This window comes from Martes martes, assembly GCF_963455335.1.
Source record: "Martes martes genome assembly, chromosome: 15".
Lineage (NCBI taxonomy): Eukaryota > Metazoa > Chordata > Mammalia > Carnivora > Mustelidae > Martes > Martes martes.
Genome location: NC_137903.1, coordinates 38,258,914 through 38,277,966, shown reverse-complemented (window position 1 = coordinate 38,277,966; position 19,053 = coordinate 38,258,914). Strand labels below are relative to the sequence as shown.

Sequence of the window (19,053 nt, the reverse complement as noted above, 5' to 3'; positions counted from 1 at the left end):
ACCTCATGCTTTTTGGACTCTGATATCTAACCGCCATTTAGAACTAGTTTTACTGTGATTTGGCCCCAACCCCGAAGTTGACTGGTCTCTATGTTATTTCTGCTGTGTCAGTATGTCGGTGAGAGCGAGCGCGCCGTCCGCCAGGTGTTCCAGCGAGCCAGGAGCTCCGCACCCTGCGTCATCTTCTTTGATGAAGTGGACGCCCTGTGCCCTCGGAGGTCAGACCGGGAGGTAGGTGTAAAAGCCCCTAAACCTTTTGTGAGTTCTGACAAAGTCACTTCCTAAGAACACTAAGATTCTTGCAGTGAAGAAACCTAGTAATTCAAAGTAAAGGCCCCCGGGGTGACAGTTGGTTTTTCTTGGCGTCTGTGTCCATTTTTGTCTCTACGTGATTTTGCTTGAACTGGTCTGGTTCATGCAGGCAAGTGGTTGGGAACGGGAATGACGTGGCTTCCAAGAGCCCGCCTCATGATCGTGACTCTCTTCAGGCAAATGGGTTCTGGAGACAGGAGAAAGTATAATTTAAGATTCCCTTGAAATAGGGCTGAGCTTTAACTCAGCCCTGCTCCTTGTCTACCCCAGACTCCCCCTGCATCCCCCGGCTCAGTCACGGTTGGTAGGAATTTCAGTACAGTGAGTGCCTGGAAGTGCTGTTGTCACAGGGACGCTTGTCTCAAAGTCCCCAGCAGAGCGAAGCCTCTTGTAAGCAACAGATAGCCTGAAACAGGTAGTGGAGACTATCTGATAAGGACATTCCTGGCAAGATGATTAAGCAGGTGATTTTATTTCCTTTGTGATTTATCTTTAGATAGTTGTTCAGTTATCTTCACATAGTTGTTCTGTGCAGGCCCCTAAGGTTGTAAAAACAGTTACTAAATACCTCACTTTGCTCACAATCTCCAGAAACCTTCCAGAGGCCCAAGAACAAAACTTGACTAATGTCCGAGTGATTCGTGTCATAGGGAGATTGTTTCCTCATCCAAGAGTCCCAGAAAATCCTTCCACAGTCTTGTCTGATGGTGACGTCGGTGGCCGGGGGTCGCCCTGCCTGCTGTGACATTCTGAATCCCATGTGGGATCCAGAGCAAAGCACTGCCCTGCTGGTTGGGGCATGGTACACTCTGGGTCTGACTCCTTTTTAATTCTTCTGTGGCTCCACATACGCCCTTCATTTGTCAGGAGTCCCTTTCATGGGTTTTCAGCTGTCTGTCATTGGCTGGGAATCTAATTTGCGGGGGTTCACTGAGATGCGTCCACTCTGCCACCTGCTTCGGAGAGGTCTGCAGCCTGGGAACCCCACTCCTGACGTCTGGCTTCTCTTGCTCTCTCTTGGGTGTGTATGAACACACATTTCCATGTTCCAGTACACGTGTTCTGCTTTTTTGACATCTTCAAATGAGGGGGATTCTGAAAATATGTTAAATTTGAATGTATTCTCTTATTATACAGGTTATACATGAACATGTACTTGTGAGAAAATTCAAATAAATACAAGTGCTAAGAGATAGAAAGTCTTGTCATTTTTCTCCCTGTTACTCTCCTTTGGAGGTTACTGCTGCCAGCCCTTTCATGTGCGGTATTTGTCATTCTCTGTAAACTTAAAAACACGTATGACTTAGACTTTTTTTTTTTTTTAAGATTTTGTTTACTTATAAAAAATCAAAAGGCAAAAAAAAAAAAAGATTTTGTTTACTTATTTGACAGAAATAGAGAGAGATCACAAGTAGGCAGAGGCAGGCAGAGAGAGGGGGAGGCAGGTTCCCTGGTGAGCAGAGAGCCTTGATGTGGGGCTCGATCCCAGGACCCTGAGATCATGACTTGAGCCGAAGGCAGAGGCTTAACCCACTGAGCCACCCAGGCGCCCCTAGACTTGTTTTTTTACACAAACATGGTCATTCATCTTGACAATTTTCCCATGTACTTAATAACTTAATTTTTTAACGATTGCATAAATATTCCACAGTCTGGAAACAAGTATTTCTTAAATCACACTGTTTCCAGTTCTTTCTCTTACAAACAGAACTGAAGTAACATTATCATTACATATTTCTGTGCACATGGGGGAGTTTCAGAAGTGGGATCTCAGCGTAGATGTGTATGTATTATGTTCTGAAGGCTAACACTGAATCATCCTTCACAAAAACTACCAGTTATGCATACCCACCAACAGTTTGTGAAAATAACCATCTCCTGTGCCTTTGTCAGCAATGGGTAACACCCATCTAAACAATTCTTGTCAATTTTTTTTGGCAAAACATGATATTAAATCTTAGTAGTCATGTCCACGCTTGTCAGTAAGATTGATTGTCTTCAGTGAATGTGTATTTCATCTTCTATAATTTGCCTGACCAGATATGTTGACCTTTTTGCTCTTGAAATTTTGTTCTGATTTATAAGAGCTTTTGTGTGCTCCAGAAATGAGTCCATTGTCCAGTTACGTGTGTTGGTGCCTTTTTCCCCAGTCTTTTTACTTACCTTTAATTTGCTTATTACATACAGTGTTAAAATTTTAATATAGTAAAGCCTGTCATCCTATTCCTGCAAATTCTGAGAGTTTCGTCTTGTTGAGGTGGGACAGGGTTTTGTTTTTATCCGTGCTGCTGGACGGTTTCGCGTCTGGATTATAATTATCTTCATCCTCTGAGATGTTGGTGTTGCGTCTCCCAGGGGTGGTAATGTGCACCAGCTACTTTCTGGAGAAATCCGCCTGTAAAGTCATGACCACCTCTGCCCGTGGACTTTGTGTTGAAGAAGGGCAGTCATGACAGACACACAGACACACACACAGAGACACAGACACAGACACAAATGCATGCACAGACACACGGACATACAGACACATAGAGACACAGACACAGATGCACAGAGACACACACACACAGATGCGTGAACAGACAACCCACTTTCCTCATCTCCATTGTGCATTTAGTACGTTTCTGTGTCCAAGTGGGTTACCCCTCTGTCCACTACCTCCCCAGATCTTTCTCTTGGATGTTGCCCCGGGGTAGCTCTGCTTTGTCCTGTTGGCTTTCAGGAAAAGAGGAAAAGCCTCCATGCCCCAGCCCAAGGATCTGGAGCATCTCACATCCTAGGTGATCCCTTTGTGCTGAGTGTACCTGTGCCCCACAGGAAATCCATTGCAGCCAGCAGGTCTTTGGATAACTCAGAGGCAGGAGACTCAGGTCAGCCAGTCTTGCCCGTGTTTAGCTGGGAGGCCTGGACAGGTGGCCTCTCTGAGCCTCAGTTTCCTCCTTCTGGAACAAGGGATAACAGGACTTGGGGGAGTTCCTGATGGGAACGTGTTTTGCACAGCACCTCTCAGAAAAGTGATTACTGTTACCTCTTGACCAAAGCTTTCATTCAAGTTTGCAAATACGCCATTTCATGTGCAAAAACATGGTGATGTGTTTTTCTTTTTATCGGGAACTGATGGAGTTGTATTTATTTATTTTTAGACGGGAGCAAGTGTCCGGGTGGTGAATCAGCTACTTACCGAGATGGACGGTCTGGAAGCTCGGCAGCAGGTTTTCATTCTGGCGGCCACCAACCGGCCAGGTGAGGAGACAGCTCTCAAAACTTGAAGCATTTGAAAACCATGGGATTTACATACAGCCTAGTAACGGAAGATTAAGTTTAGGAAATCGCTTTTTGGCTCCTCAGTTGAAATAAAACCTTAGGAAGCTTCCTTGTAAGCTGGAGTAAAAAACAGCATTACTGGCTAGATTTAATGAGGTTTTCCTCTGTGTTGATGCTCAGAAGGTAGTCTGGTTGGCAGAAAACTCAGAATGTACGCTCGTGATCATACAAGTATTATCAGCATTTATGTCCTGTAGTTTCTGTCAAGCTCACAGGAAAAAGAACCAGAGTCCTTTCACTGTATCTGAAGGTGGAGGATGGGTTTTCAAGGATTTATACCAGCGTCCTGTCCCTGTACCTGCATTTAACTTGTACTTAAAGTTGTTTGTAAGCTTCAGAGCCACGGTGGGTTTAGAAAAGGCTCCACATTTCAGACGTGCTTCAGGTGCTCTCACTGTGGGTCCCGAATTCTCTTCCTGTCATTCAGTCCTCTGCTGTCATGTGAGCTTCTGGGTGCCACAGTGGCCCCTGCATCCATCCGGGCATTACCGTGTTGGCCAACAGTCCAGCTGATGAAATTGTTCTTTCAGGTCTTGTAAGTTCCTTTGGAAGGTGAAACCTTCCTGAATTATATACCACTCCATTTTCAGATGGAAAATAGACAGATGTTAAGGTTTATACTTTGAGGAGAGTCCAGTGCTGTCTTTGGAGTCTCATGGCACGGGGTTTGAGTCCTGGCAATGGCTTTGTCTCTTGCTGTTCTGTTCCAGCCCCAGGCAGTCTGATTGCCGAGAGGTGACTGATTCAGCTCTGTTACCAACCACACACAGAGCTGGCAGATCCTGTGAGTCCCCAGGTCCCCTGCTCTCCATGCCTGCTCGAGTGGTGTCTCCGGGACACCCGCACTTCTGACCAGCTGCAGTTGAACAACAGATGGAATGCAGGAAAGCACCATACACTTGGCCCTTAAACAGCGTGGGTTTGAATGACGTGGGTCCACTTGTACACAGGTTTTTCTTGATGAACACAGTGCAGTCCTGTAAACGCATTTTCTCTTCCTTTTAAAAAAAACTTTTTTAAAAGATTTCATTTTTTTATTTGACAGAGACACAGCGAGAGAAGGAACACAAGCAGGGGGAGTGGGAGAGGGAGAAGCAGGCTTCCCGCTGAGCAGGGAGCCCAATGTGGGGCTTGATCCCAGGACGCTGGGATCATGACCTGAGCCGAAGGCAGATGCTTAACGACTGAGCCACCCAGGTGCCCCTGCATTTTCTCTTCCTAGTGATTTGCTTAATATTTTCTCTACTTTATTAAAAGAATTTGGGACATCATACAGAGAGCATTCAAAATGTGTGCTGATTGACTTGGTGTTATCGGCACAGCCTCCAGTCAGCAGTAGCTACTAGTAGGTTTTGGGGGAATCGAAAGTTACATTCAGACTTTAGAAGCGGGGGCGAGGTGGGTAGTCAGCGTCCCTAACCCTGCATTGTTCGAGGGTCAGAAGTTGCAGGTTGCTGTAAAGGAAAACATTGGGCCAGGTCCGGGGGCAGTGCAGACCCTTGGTGCCCTCTTCCCGTGGAGCTGGGTTAGAGGATCACCTACCTCACGGCCCCCTCCTGGCCCCAGTGTGCTCATCAGCCGGGAAGCTCTCCTGAGCTTTGCTTCCAGAGAGAGCTTCTGGGGGGTTTTATTACATAGTCATGCTGCCCCTTCTCTGCAGAGGTCTGGCTCCAGATCCCACTCCTCTAATCGCAGGGCTGGGCTTTTTGCTACCTGGCCCTTCCTGGCATTAGCTTGGAGCCAACCTTGGGTCCTCTCATTAGTGTAACAAAGACTCTCATCCCTCAGGAGATTCTGGGGAGTTGAAGTTTTCTGACAGGAAGGAAGAGCACGTGTATTCATCATACATCAGCCTTGGCACACCTTCCTTTATCCTGCTCACCACTGTCTCTTCGTCTGGGAGATGAGGAGAGCGATACCTACTTGGCAGTACTGTCACACATGTTACATGATGCCACCAGCCTGTCTCCCAGCAGGTGTGGCAAGTAGCTGCTCGGTGACTTTCATCATTGCCAAGAGCGCTTTGGGTGACTGCATGGGAGCGGTCATGAGGTCACACGCTCCCAGCAGTCCTGGAAGAAACCTGGAAACTCTCTCAGATTTGCACAGAATCATAGCCTACCCTTTCTAAGTAGATACAGATTTCCAGAAGACACTCTGGTCTGTGATAACCCACTCTGTCTTCAGCGGCCCTCGCTGTTTCCATGTTTGGTTACTATAAACACTTTAGCTTAATCTGTAGCCTAGGGAATAGCACGTCCTCAGTGTCCCTGGATTTTACTCGAATCCTCTCCTTCCAAATGGTGCAGGAGCATTTCCTTTTCTCTGGGTCGTGTTTCCTGATCTCTAGTACCTCTGAATTCTTGACAGTTCTCCAAATTCTTAGTTGTAAAACCCAGGACTGAGTAGAGCTATCTGTGCTGAGTTTAGCCAGTTACGGTAAGAATGACAGGAAGGCGGTGCCTGCTTTTTGTCTCCTCCAGCATCCCTGACATTGTTTTCCTCACTCTGCCCTTCCTCTGTACTTCTATCCCCAGAGTAGATCCCACTGCCTTGATGCCTACAGAAATCCAATAGTTGTTCTAGATCTTTTCACCTGTTTGCCTGCCTGTGGCAGTTCTGTTCCCTTGTGTGCTGTCCTGTGACAACGTTTGATTGTTTATGACTTGCTTTCTCCCCAGCTTTCAGAAATCTCTTCTTGCCTGATGACCTTTGCCACATGAGAAATTAATACAATACTTAGTGGCTGAAAATTGCCGTTCTTGCTTTGTCCACAATTTTGTGGGTCAGGGATTCAGGAAGGGCTTATCTGGGAGGTTCCTCTGTGATCCACACACCATCAGCTGGCGTGGCCGGGCCAGAGGATCCCCTTCTCTGGCCGTGCTCTGGCATCTCTATCTCCCCTCCTCCGCTCATTGTCCTCTTTCTGGGCCTCCATGTGGCTTCCCCTGGGGTCCTCATTCCTGAGTGACCACTGGGTCCCAAGAGAGGAAGGTGGAAACCGCCATGGGTCCTGAAGGCACAGCTGGGGAGGGTGACAGGGAGACTCAGAGCAGCAGAGGGAGAATGTGAACAATGGGGTCACTTGAACTCTACAGACATACGTTTCTGTCCCATTCTTTTTCATCGAGCACATTGTAAGCTCCCTCTTTCCATCTAGTGCTGAAGATCCATCAATCAGTGTCCTGCTCTTTAATTTCTCAGCAGATTCACTGTTTCATTCATAAAGTATTTCTTGGGTTTTTACTGTATAAAGACTAGCAATTCAGAAAAGTTTTATCTATCCTGATCTGAAGCTGGGGCACCTGGAGTAAATTATAGACAACCAGGATTGGAGGGTAGAGGATGACAGGTAGTTGGAGGGAGAATGCTAATTTAGATACTGTGGTCCGGGAAGGCTTCTTCCAAAGTGGTCTGTGAACATGTGTAGCTGGGGCTCAGGGGAGTGAGAGCACTTGGTTCCGGGGATCCCGGACAGACCACGTTCGGCAGCTCACCAGTCACATGACCAAAGGCAGAGGCGCAGATGGTGGTAAAACAGGAAAGGAGTTCATTTCAGTGATGCCAACACCGGGAAGACAGTGGACTAGCGTCTAAGACGGTCTCCAAAGTGCTGCAAATACCTCCAGGTTTGCAGATGATAGGTGTGGGGCAAAGGTTGGTGGGTGGGTGCTGGTGGGCAGTGGAGGTCAGGCTTGTCTTGGGGTCAGTCCTGGATGGGGTCTCCCTGGGGGCAGGGCAGTCCTTATTGCTTGAGGGGGTAGTGTCAGATCCCACCAGGAGATGCTCTGCCTGCTGGGTTTTTTGCCTGAGTTAAGAGATAAGCTGGAAAAAAATTAAAAAAGAGAGATAAGCGGGAAAGAAGAGCTCATCTGTTAGAAAGTACAGACTGTGGTCCAGATGGGGGCAGCTGACATCCTCTTTCACAGCAACCCAAAGGACTTGAGGGATGAGACGTGCAGAGTCTGTGCAGAGCACTCCAAGTAGAGGGCGAGCAGTCAGTGTGAAGGCCCAGGTCGGCATGTGGGTCGTGTTGCAAAACGTGCTGGAAGGCGGGGTGCCTGCAGTGAGACGAGTGGGCCTGGAGGAGAGTACAGGGCCTTGGAGGCTGCAGAAGGGGCTCGTGTGCTTTGCTGAGATGGGGAGCCCTGGGGGGTTTTGAGTGAGGAAGTGGTACCATCTCATTTTCTTTCCTAGTTCTGTTTTTGTAAACTATGGTACTACTCTTGGTTTTTTAATTTTGTATTTGGAAGCATTTATAAGTTCACAGGAAATTACAAAAAGAGTGCACAGGGGTTCCATGTACCCAGTTTATCTTAATTGTTACATTTTATGTAACTAGCAGCATGTGCCAGGTCAAAACCAGGAAACAGACAATTGTATAATAACAGACATTTGTATAATGTGTATGTGTTTCTGTGCAGTAGGTTCCTGTAGTGACCACAGCGGTCAACATGGGAACTATGCCATCAGCTCTGAGATCCCCCTTGAGCTGCCCTAAATGGCCCGCCTCTGTGTCCTCCCATAACTCCACACCACCGCCAACCTGCTCTCTTACCTCCATGTGTCACGTCAAGAGTTTACTATAAAAGGGATCATAGAAATGTGCCTTTTTAGGTTGGCTGTGTGCATCTCGCATAATGCCTTTGAGGTGGGTTCAGATGCAAGTATGGCTCCACAGTTTGCTCCTTTTTAGTACTGAGTCGGAGAGGGCACAGTTGGTTTGACCTTTCTCTTCCAGGGCAACGTTGTGGTTTTTCCACTCTGTGAATAGGTTCTTGTGTGGACCTAAGGTTTGATTTCTCTGGAATAAATGTTTAGGAGCACAGTTGTTGGATCATATGGGAAGTATATGTTCAGTTTTTTATTTATTTTTTAAAAGATTTTTTTTATTTATTTGATAGAGAATGAGTACACACAGGGGGAGCAGCAGGCAGAGGGAGAGAGAGAAGCAGGCTCCCCGCCAAGCAGAGTGTCGGTGCGGGGCTCGATCCCATATCCCTGGATCGTGACCTGAGCTGAAGGCAGACGCTTAAGGACTGAACCCAATGTTCACTTTTTTAAAGGGCTTGTCGAACCTTTTTCCAGAGTGACTGTACCATGTGACATCTCTGTCAGTAATGGCATGAGAAATCCAGTTGGTTTGCTTCCTTCCAGTATTTTGTGTTGTCACTATATTTTATCCTAAGGGATGTATAGTGGTATCTCATCATGGTTGTAATTTGTAATTTGTATTTCTCTAATGGCTCATCAGCCATTAGAACATCTTTTTGTGTGTTTACTTACCATCCTGTATCTTCTTCATTGAAGTATCTCTTGTATCTTATGCCCATTTTCTAAAATTGGATTGTATTTTTTTTAAGATTTTATTTTTAAGTAATCTCTATAGCCATTGTGGGTCTTAAAGTTAGAACCCTGACAGCAGGAGTCCTACTCTACTGACTGAGCTAGCCAGGTGCCCCTAGACTACATTTTTTTTTCTTTTTTAAACTATTGAGTTTTGAGAGTTCTTTATATATTCTAGATATGAGTCTTTGTCAGATACGTGATTTGCAGTATTTTTTCTCATTCTGCAGCTTATCCTTTCATCCTCTTAATTGAAGAGACTCTGTGTATTTTTTTAAGTTTTTATTTATTTCCTAATCTCTACACCCCAGGTGATGCTTGAACTACGACCCCAAGATCAAGAGTTGCATGTTCAGAAGACTGAGCCAGTCAGACACCCCTTCAGTATATTAATATTTACCTTGATATATTCTGATTTGGGGAGCATTTTTAAGAGCCTTTTTCAGTCTTATGTCCCCAAAATTTTCTTCAGTGTTTTCTTCTAAAAGTTTTGTAGTCTTATGTTTTTACAACTTAAAATCTATAATCTATTCTTAATTAACTTTTATTTGAGGTAGGAAACTTAAGTCTAGGTTTATTTTTTCCCCTATGAATATCCAGTTCCTCCATCATTTTTGAAGACTATTGTTCCTGCATTGAATCACTTTTGCACCTTTGTCAAAAATCAGTTGGCATATATCAGCAATGGACAATTGGAATTTGAAATTAAAAACACAATACCATTGGGGTGCCTGGGTGTCTCAGGTAAGCATCTGACTCTTGGTTTTGGCTCAGGTCAGGATTCTCAGGTTCCTGAGATTGAGCCCCACATGGGGCTCCACGCTCAGTAGGGAGTCTGCTTCTCTTTTTCTCAGCTCCTCTCCCTGCTCATGTTCTCTCTCTTTCCCTCTCAAATAAAAATGAATAAATCTTCTTAAAACGACACAAAATACCATTTATACTACCGCTTGAAGGAAGGAAGGTAAGTAGGTCTAGGTGTAAATCTTAACAAAATATGTACAAGATCTATATGAGGAGGGGCTTCAGGGTGGCCCAGTTGGCTAAGCCTCTGACTCTTGGTTTCGGCTAAGGTCATGATCCCAGGGTCCTGAGATCAAGCCCAGCCTCAGACTCCCAGCTCTCGGCAGGAGGCCTGCTTTTCCCTCTCCCACTCCCCTACTTGTCTTCCTGCTCTCATGGTCGCTCTCTCTCTGCCAAATAAATAAATAAAATCTTTAAAAAAATCTTCAGGCTCTCTGCTTGGCAGGGAGCCTGCTTCCCTTCCTCTCTCTCTGCCTACCTCTCTGCCTACTTGTGATCTCTAGCTGTCAAATAAATAAATAAAAATCTTAAAAAAAAAAAAAAAGAAAAGAAAAATGGGGCACCTGGATGGCTCAGTGGGTTAAAGCCTCTGCCTTCTGCTCAGGTCGTGATCTCAGGGTCTGGGATCGAGCCCCACATCGGGCTCTCTGCTCAGCGGGGAGCCTGCTTCCTCCTCTCTCTGCCTGCCTCTCTGCCTACTTGTGATCTCTGTTTGTCGAATAAGTAAATAAAAATATTTTTAAAAAATCTATATGAGGAAAAAGTACAAAACTCTAATGAGAGAAATCAGAGAATATATAAATAAATGGAGAGGTGTTCATAGATAGGAAAACAATACTGTCAAGACTGTCAGTTTTTCCAACTTGATCTATAGATTCAAAGCAACCCTACTCGGGGCGCCTGGGTGGCTCAGTGGGTTAAAGCCTCTGCTTTCGGCTCGGGTCATGATCCCAGGGTCCTGGGATCGAGCCCCGCATCGGGCTCTCTGCTCAGCTGGGAGCCTGCTTCCTCCTCTCTCTCTGCCTGCCTCTCTGCCTACTTGTGATCTCTGTCTGTCAAATAAATAAATAAAATCTTTTAAAAAAAATTTAAAAAAAAAATTAAAAAAAAAAACAAAGCAACCCTACTCACAATCAGCAGGTTATTTTGTGGATAAACATTCTAGAGTTTGTATGGAGAGGCAAAAAGCCCAGGATGGCCAACACAGTATTGAAGGAGAAGAACAAAGTTGGAGGACTGACACTACCCGACTTCAAGACTTAGTATAAAACTACAGTGATCCAGACAGTGCGGTATTGGTGAAAGAAAAAAATGAGATAAATCAGTAGAACAGAGCAGAAGCCAGAAGTAGACCCACACAAATATAGTCAACTGGTTTTTGATAAATGAGCAAAGGCAATTGAGTGGAGAAAGGATAATCTCAAGAAATGACACTGGAACAACTGGGTCCTCACATGCAAAAAATGACTCAAGACACAGATCTTAACGCCTTTCACAAAAACTATCTCGAAATGGATCATATACCCAGATATACAGTACAAAACAATAAAACTCCTAGAAGAGAGCAGGAGAAATTTCAGTTGAACTTGGGTTTGTTGTAACTTTTAGATGCAACACCCAAAGCACAATCCGTAAAGGAAAAAAATTGATACGTTGAACTTCATATGGTGAGAAACTTTTCTTCTATGAAAGACATGGTTAGGGCGCTTCGGTGGCTCAGTGGGTTAAGCCTCCGCCTTCGGCTCAGGTCATGGTCTCGGGGTCCTGGGATAGAGGCCCGCATCGGGCTCTCTGCTCGGCAGGGAGCCTGCTTTTCCTTCTCTCTCTGCCTGCCTCTCTGCCTACTTGTGATCTATCGCTGTGTGTCAAATAAATAAAAATAAAATCTTTAAAAGAAAAACAAAAAACGATGGTGTACCTGGGTGGCTCAGTGGGTTAAAGCCTCTGCCTTCAGCTCAGGTCATGATCCCAGGGTCCTGGGATCGAGCCCCACATCGGTCTCTCTGCTCTGTGGGGAGCCTCTTTCCTCCTCTCTCTCTGCCTGCCTCTCTGCCTACTTGTGGTCTCTTGTCTGTCAAATAAATAAATAAAATTAAAAAAAAAAAAGACATGGTTAAGAGGATAAAAAGACAAGACACAAACTGGAAGAAAATATTTGTGGAACACATACCTGATAAAGGACTGTGCGGTGGACTGAATGTTGTATCCCCACCCCAAATTTATTATGTGGAAATCTTTACCCCAGATGTCAGGATATAGAAGATGGGTTTTTTGGTAGTGAGGTCTGTGGCTGGGCCTTCATCAGGGGGATTAGCACCCTTATAAAAGGGACACAATGAGGAGATGGCATAGGCTGCAGCCCATAAGAGGGCTCTTCCTGGAACCCAGCCACGGGGGCACCCTGACCTCAGACTTCAGCTTCCAGAACTGTGAGAAACAAATTTCTGTTGTGTATCATGCCACCCAGTGTGTGATATTTTGTTATAAGAGCCTAAATTGACTAAGGCTGATATCCAAAATGTACAAAGAACTCTTAAAAACTCAATAATGAGAAAACAAACAGATGTGGTAAAGATCTAAGCAGACTCCTCAGCAGTGAAGATGTACAGATGGCAGATAAAGACATGAAAAAATGTTCAACAGCATCGTATGTTTTTAAGGAAATGCAAATTAAGACAGTAGAGATATGGGTGCCTGGGTGGCTCAGTGGGTTAAACCTCTGCCTTCAGCTCAGGTCATAATCTCAGGGTCCTGGGATCGAGCCCCACATCGGGCTTTCTGCTCAGCAGGGAGCCTGCTTCCTCCTCTCTCTCTCTGCCTGCCTCTCTGTGTACTTGTGATCTCTCTCTGTCAAATAAATAAATAAAATCTTAAAAAATTAAAAAAAATTAAAACAGTAGAGATGCCATTGCGCACCTACTGGGATGGCTGAAATCCAAACACAGACAACTCTGAGTGGTGACAATATGGAGCAACCGGAGCTCTCACTTGTTGGTGGCAGGAACGCAACATGGTACAGCCACCTGAAAGACAGTCTGGCAGCTTCTTTAAAAATGAAACAGGGACAACTGTCTGGCTCAGTTGGTGGAGCGTGTGACTCTGGATCTCAGTTGTGAGTTTGATCCCCACACTGGGTGTAGAGTTTACTTAAAGATAAAATCTTTAAAGAAAGAAACATCCTTACCGTAAAGTGCCTAACTTGTAATTGTGGGTGTTTCGATGCTCCTTTCAGTCCTGTTGGCTGCACATCTTTGCGGTTCTGTTGTGCATATTCATTTAGAACTGTCTTTTGGTGGGCTGATCTGTATATTCTGTCATTACATTAAGTCCTTCTCGGTCCCCTGACAGGTTTCTTTTGAAGTGTATTTTATCTGCTATTAATACAGCCGTTTCTGATTTCTTTTGATTGATGTTTCCATGGTGTATCTTTTCTATCCATTTACTGTCAACCTGTTGATGTCATTACATGTGAAGTGAGTTTCTTATAAACAGCAGATAAGGTTCTTTTTATTTTATTTTTTTAAAAGATTTTATTTATTTGACAGACAAAGATCACAAGTAGTCAGAGAGGCAGGCAGAGAGAGAGGAAGGGAAGCAGGCTCCTTGCTGAGCAGAGAGCCTGATGCGGGGATTGATCCCAGGACCCTGGGATCATGACCTGAGCTGAAGGCAGAGGCTTTAACCCACTGAGCCACCCAGGCACCCCAAGGTCCTTTTTAAAATCCACTCTGCCAATTTTTGCCTTTTAATTGGTGTATTTACAGCATTTACATTTAGTATACATTTTTACTCTTCCCGTAGTTTTTCTTTTCTGGTGTTCCTAATTTTTTTCTATCATTTCCTTTTTGTTTTAGGAACTTCCTTGAGCTATTCTTTTAGGTATGTTCAGCTTGTAGCAAATTTTCTTGGTTTTCATTTACCTGTGAATGTCTTGATCTCAGTTTCTTTCTTGAAGTCTGTCTATGCTAGATAGTCAGTTCTGGGTTGACTGTTCTCTCTCCCAGTACCTGAAAATTGTGCCACGTCCTGCCAGTGCTTGTGATTTCTGAACATAGACTAGCTCTCCTTTGAATGTCCTAACTGCACAGGGAGGGTGGTGTCACTGTTCTCTGCTTTTGTTTTTAATTTTTTATTTCTGTTTTTTAAATATTTTATTTATTTATTGGAGACAGAGGGAGAGAGAATCCAACTAGGCTCCATGCCCAGTACAGAGCCTGATGCGGGGCTTAATGCCATGACCCTGAGATCACAACCTGAGCTAAAACCAAGATACTGAGCCCACCCAGGTGCCCCTCAAATACTTCTTTTAGCTCTTTCTCTTTTCCTCCTGGGACTCCTGTGACACACATGTTAGATCTTTTGTTATAGTCCCATAGGTCCCTGAGGCTTTGTTGCTGGTTCTTTCCATCCTCTGTTTTCTCCGTGTTGTTCAGATTTGGTAATTTCTGTTCTTCAGGTTCACTGATTCTCTCTGTTGTCTCCATGGTTCCGCTGAGCCTGTCCAGTGAGGTTTTCCTTTTGTTTGCTCAGTTTTGCCACTGAAATTTTTCTGTTTACTTCTTTACGTCTTCTCTTTCTTTGCTGAGACTTCTTTTTTTTTTTCATTTGTTTCAAGCCTGTTCATGATTTTCCCATAAGTACTTTTTTTTTTTTTTTGAAGATTTTATTTATTTGACAGAGAGAAATCACAAGTAACCAGAGAGAGAGAGAGAGAGAGAGAGAGGGAAGCAGGCTCCCTGCTGAGCAGAGAGCCAGATGCGGGACTCGACCCCAGAATCCTGAGATCATGACCTGAGCCGAAGGCAGTGGCTTAACCCACTGAGCCACCCAGGTGCCCCTCCCATAAGTACTTTTATTGTGGCTGTAGTAAAACCCTTGCCAGGTGACTGACTCCAACACCTGGGTCATGTCAGTGGTCCACCTTCTGTGTTTCTTTTCTCATTAAAGTTGAGTTTTTTTCTGGGTCTTGTTTCAAGTAATTTTCACTTGTGTTCTGGACATTTGAGTGTTTTGAAAGGTTGAGTATTAACTTACATTTTCTCCTTTGAGGCCTTCTCTGACTGTGCAGGGGAAGGGGAAGCCTTCCCCTGGATCCCCAGGATCCCAGGACCCTGGGATCATGACCTGAGCCAAAGGCAGAGGCTTTAACCCACTGAGCCACCCAGGCACCCTGGATTGGACTTTTAAATGTCTTCTTTTCTCCTAGTTTATATTTCTGTCTTAATTTTTCCCCTACTTTTTGAGCTACTGGTTTTTAGAAAGTAAGTGAAAGGTTGCTGTGTCACCCTTCCACCTGTGGTTGCCCTGTGGCCCTGCCATAGCTCTCCTTTGTTGTGTGGTCCACCAGAGTCCACACCCTGCCCTGGAGATACCCTGCTTCCCATGCTGTCCCCACAGAGTACAGCTAGACCACAGATGTCCTGACTCACCTCCCTTCTTCCATACTGGCTCCAAGGGACTGTCCGTTCCCACTTCATCCCCCGTCTTGCTGGTTATAAATGCGGGTGCCTGGCACGGAGATGGGTGAGACCCAAAGAGCCCCACCAGCTTATTACTCATTCTTCCGCTCAGCAAGGATCTGTGTGCTACTGTAGCCACACACAATCCAGAAAGTTTCTGCCCCTGGTGTACAGCTCAGGTGAAGAAAAAGGTCCTTTATGATAAGTTTCTGGACAAGAATTAGCTCTGAAGTTTCACATTTTGACAGAAAGCTTCTAGTTGAGGATCCCCATCTGCTGTAAGCCCTTCGCAACTCTTGGGTGACAGGGGGATGGCTTACATGGAAGAGATTCACTTCATCTCGTAGGATATTTAGCCACTTCGAGTTCCAAGTAAACTGCCTTGTTTCCTTACCTATCCAGTCTTGGGTCATGGCGGTGCCTTGGGGCCATGGTCAGACCTGTGTGTTTTGCCCTTTGGCACAGTACTTATATATATATATATATATATATATATATATATATATATATATATATAATATTTTATTTATTTGACAGAGAGAGAGAGATCACAACAAAGCAGAGAGGCAGGCAAAGAGAGGAGGAAGCAGGCTCCCTGCTGAGCAGAGAGCCTGATGCGGGGCTTGATTCCAGCACTCTTGAGATCATGACCTGAACCGAAGGCAGAGGGTTAACCCACTGAGACACCCAGGTGCCCCAGGATACTTCCCTTTTAAAGATGACTTGGGCCCCAGCCTCACTTCTGCTGGGTCACAGGAACCTGATACATGAGAGAACCCAGGAAGTATTTGTTTAGTGAATTATAAGAAGAGGCCTACTTTTCTTTCATGAAGGCTGACCCACCTTGTAATAATTTTCACTCAACACATTATTCATGGTCTCATTAGCCTGAGGATGGATCCAGTCTGTAAGGAAATCCACTTGATTGAGAGGTGACGTAGCGTTAACTTTACCAGATTCAGATAACTTCACAAGATTCAGTGGTATTGAGTGTATTTATAGACTCCTGCGGCCATCCTAATCATCTGATTTTAGAACATTTCTGTCACCCTAAAAAGCAATCTGTCGTTGGCCATTACTCGCCATCCCCCGCTCACCTCCAGCACTTCTGACTATGTAGGCTTCCCTGTCCTGGCTCACTTATGTGATGGGGCTGTCAAGTCCACCTGCCTTCACCTAGCATCCCATGTTGCAGACCATAGCTAGCACGTAGCAATGCTTCGTCCCTCTTGCCGGATGAGGGTGCCTTGTGTGGGTATACAACATTTGATTCATTCTCCAGTTGGTGGACATTTAGGTTTTTTCCACTTGGGGGTTGTGATAATACTGCTGTAAACATCCAGGTACAAATTTTTGTGTGGACATATATTAAAATTTCTGTGGGGTAGATACCCAGGAGTGGGATTGCTGGGCCACGTGGTGACTGTGTTTACCATTTCAAGAAACAGCCAGACTTTTCCGCAGTATTTTGCATTCCTGCTAGCAATTGTAACAAAGCAGTGTGTGGGCGTTACGATTTCTCCACATCCTCGCCAACACTTCTTATGTCTTTCTTTCTGAGTATAGCCATTCTAGTGGGTATGAGGTAGTATTTCACTGTAGTGTATGTTCTTTTCACTTGGGTTATGCGTTGTCATGGAGTGGTAAGACTTAATTATTCTAGATAGGAGTCTACACCAGATAAGTGATTTGCATATGTTTTCTCCCAGTCTATGGGTTGTCTTTTCATTTTAAGTTTTGGAGAAGTCCAATTTATTAATTTTTTAAAATCACATGCACTTTTGTTGTCATGTCATATCTTTAAAAAATCACTGCCTATCGCAAGGTCACAGGCAGGCGGAGGGAGAAGCAAACTCCTCACTGAACAGGGAGCCCAATGTGGGACTCGATCCCAGTCCCTGTGATCATGACCGGAGCCAAAGGCAGATGCTTCACTGACTAAGCCACCCAGGCACCCCCTAAGAATGTTTGCTAATAATTGGGCCACCAGGCTTACTTTTGAGCTTGCAGAACTGGCTTTAAGATCCACTTGTATTCTTAAGTTAAAACACGTTTTACCACGTGATACTGGCATAACCACAGATTTACACATCTCTGAAACATGGTAGGATCTAAAAATACTGCTCCATGTCTTGGAATAATTGAGTTCTTAAAAAACATGAAGGCCATGCAAGGGTGACTGGGTGTCACAGTTGGTTACACGTCTGACTCTTGGTTTCAGCTCAGGTCATTATCTTGGGGTCATGAAATTGAGTCTTATGTCCGGCTTTGTGGTCAATGGTGGGTCCGCTTGTCCCCCTCCCTCTGCTCCTCACCCCCCACCCCACCATGAGCACGCGTGCTTGCTCTTACCTCCCTCTCTCTCTCTCAAATTAATAAATAAAAATCTTTAAAAAAAACACATGCACAAAGGCCACGCAGTGGACAAAGAATAGCCTTTTCAACAAAGTGCTGGAACAATCAGATATCCTATGCATGGGGTGCCTGGGTGGCTTAATCAGTTAAGCATCTGCCTTAGGCTCAGGTCATGATCCCAGGGTCTTGGGATCAAGCCCTGCACTGGCTCGGGGGAGGGGTTGTCCCTGCTCAGCGGGGAGTCTGCTTCTCCCTCTGCCCCTCACCCACCCTACTTGTGTGCTCTCTGTTTCTCAAATCAGTAAAAATCTTTTTTTTTTCCTTTAAAGATCTTATTTATTTATTTGACAGACAGATCACAAATAGGCAGAGGTTGGTGGTGGGGGGTGGGTAGCAGGCTCCCTCCTGAGCAGAGAGTCTGATTCAGGGCTTGATTCCAGAACTGGGATCATGACCTGAGCCGAAGGCAGAGGCTTTAACCCACTGAACCACCCAGGTGCCCAATAAATAAAATCTTTAATAAAGAAAAGATGGGGCACCTGGGTGGCTCATTCGTTAAGCGTTGGCCTTCAGCTCAGGTCATGATCCCAGCGCCCTGAGATCGAGCCCCACATTGGGCTCCCTGCTCTGCAGGAAGCCTGCTTCTCCCTCTCCCACTCCCCCTGCTTATATTCCCTCTCTCACTGTCTCTCTCTCTGTGTCAAATAAATAAATAAAATCTTAAAAAAAACAAAGCCATATACAAGAAAAATCACCTTTAATACACACACCTCTTACCACGCATAAAAATTACCTCAAAATGGATCAAAGATCAGTGACAACTCACAGCTGTAAAATTCCAGGAAGAAAACAGGAAAGAAATGTTTCCTACCTTGGATTAAGTGAAGATTGCTTAGATGTGACCCCAAACGCACAATCTTTTAGAGCAAAAAGATAAATTGAACTGTTCTTCACAAGATGCCACTGAGGGAACACAAGGACAAAACTACACTGACTAGGAGAATATACTTACAAAGTGTATATGTGATCAGGGATTTATATCTGGAACGTAGAATGGATTCTCAAAACGCAACAACTGAAGAACATTAAAAATTGGCTGAACACTGCACAGACCCTTCCCTGTCATGGGTATACAGGCAGCAGATACACCTGAAAATGTGCTCGGCCTCATTAGTCCTCAGGGAGATGCTAGTGAGATCCCACTACAAATCTTAGAATAACTATCTAAAATGAAAACGACTATACCAAGTATTGGCAAGGACAGGGGAATGTAAAGTGGCACAGCTAGTCTGGAAAACAGTTTGTTGGTGTTTTTAAATTTCAGGCTACCGCTGTGGTGGGATGTAGCCATACTGCTCTGCGTGCCACACTTAGCAAGGGAAACACACCAAGACTGGTACATGAGTGCTCCAGAACTGGAAACCAAATGGTGATCAGCAGAGCAATGGAAGAATAA

General features: G+C 44.9%; 1 protein-coding gene across 8 annotated transcripts in view; it reads left to right on the top strand.

The window, feature by feature from the left end:
• NVL (nuclear VCP like) overlaps positions 1-19,053 on the top strand; it is a 102,872-nt gene that overhangs the window by 48,797 nt on the left and 35,022 nt on the right. For 7 of the 8 annotated variants that reach the window (XR_013967972.1, XM_080823804.1, XM_080823799.1 and 4 more), the window contains 2 exons: positions 112-231; positions 3,456-3,555. Coding sequence is in view for 7 of the 8 variants with exons in the window: in XM_080823804.1 (XP_080679930.1) it covers positions 112-231; positions 3,456-3,555 (220 nt within the window). In the remaining variant the exon portion in view is untranslated. Of the gene's footprint in view, positions 1-111; positions 232-3,455; positions 3,556-4,346; positions 4,922-19,053 lie in introns of those variants that run through there. The other variant, XM_080823803.1, reaches the window with a different exon arrangement.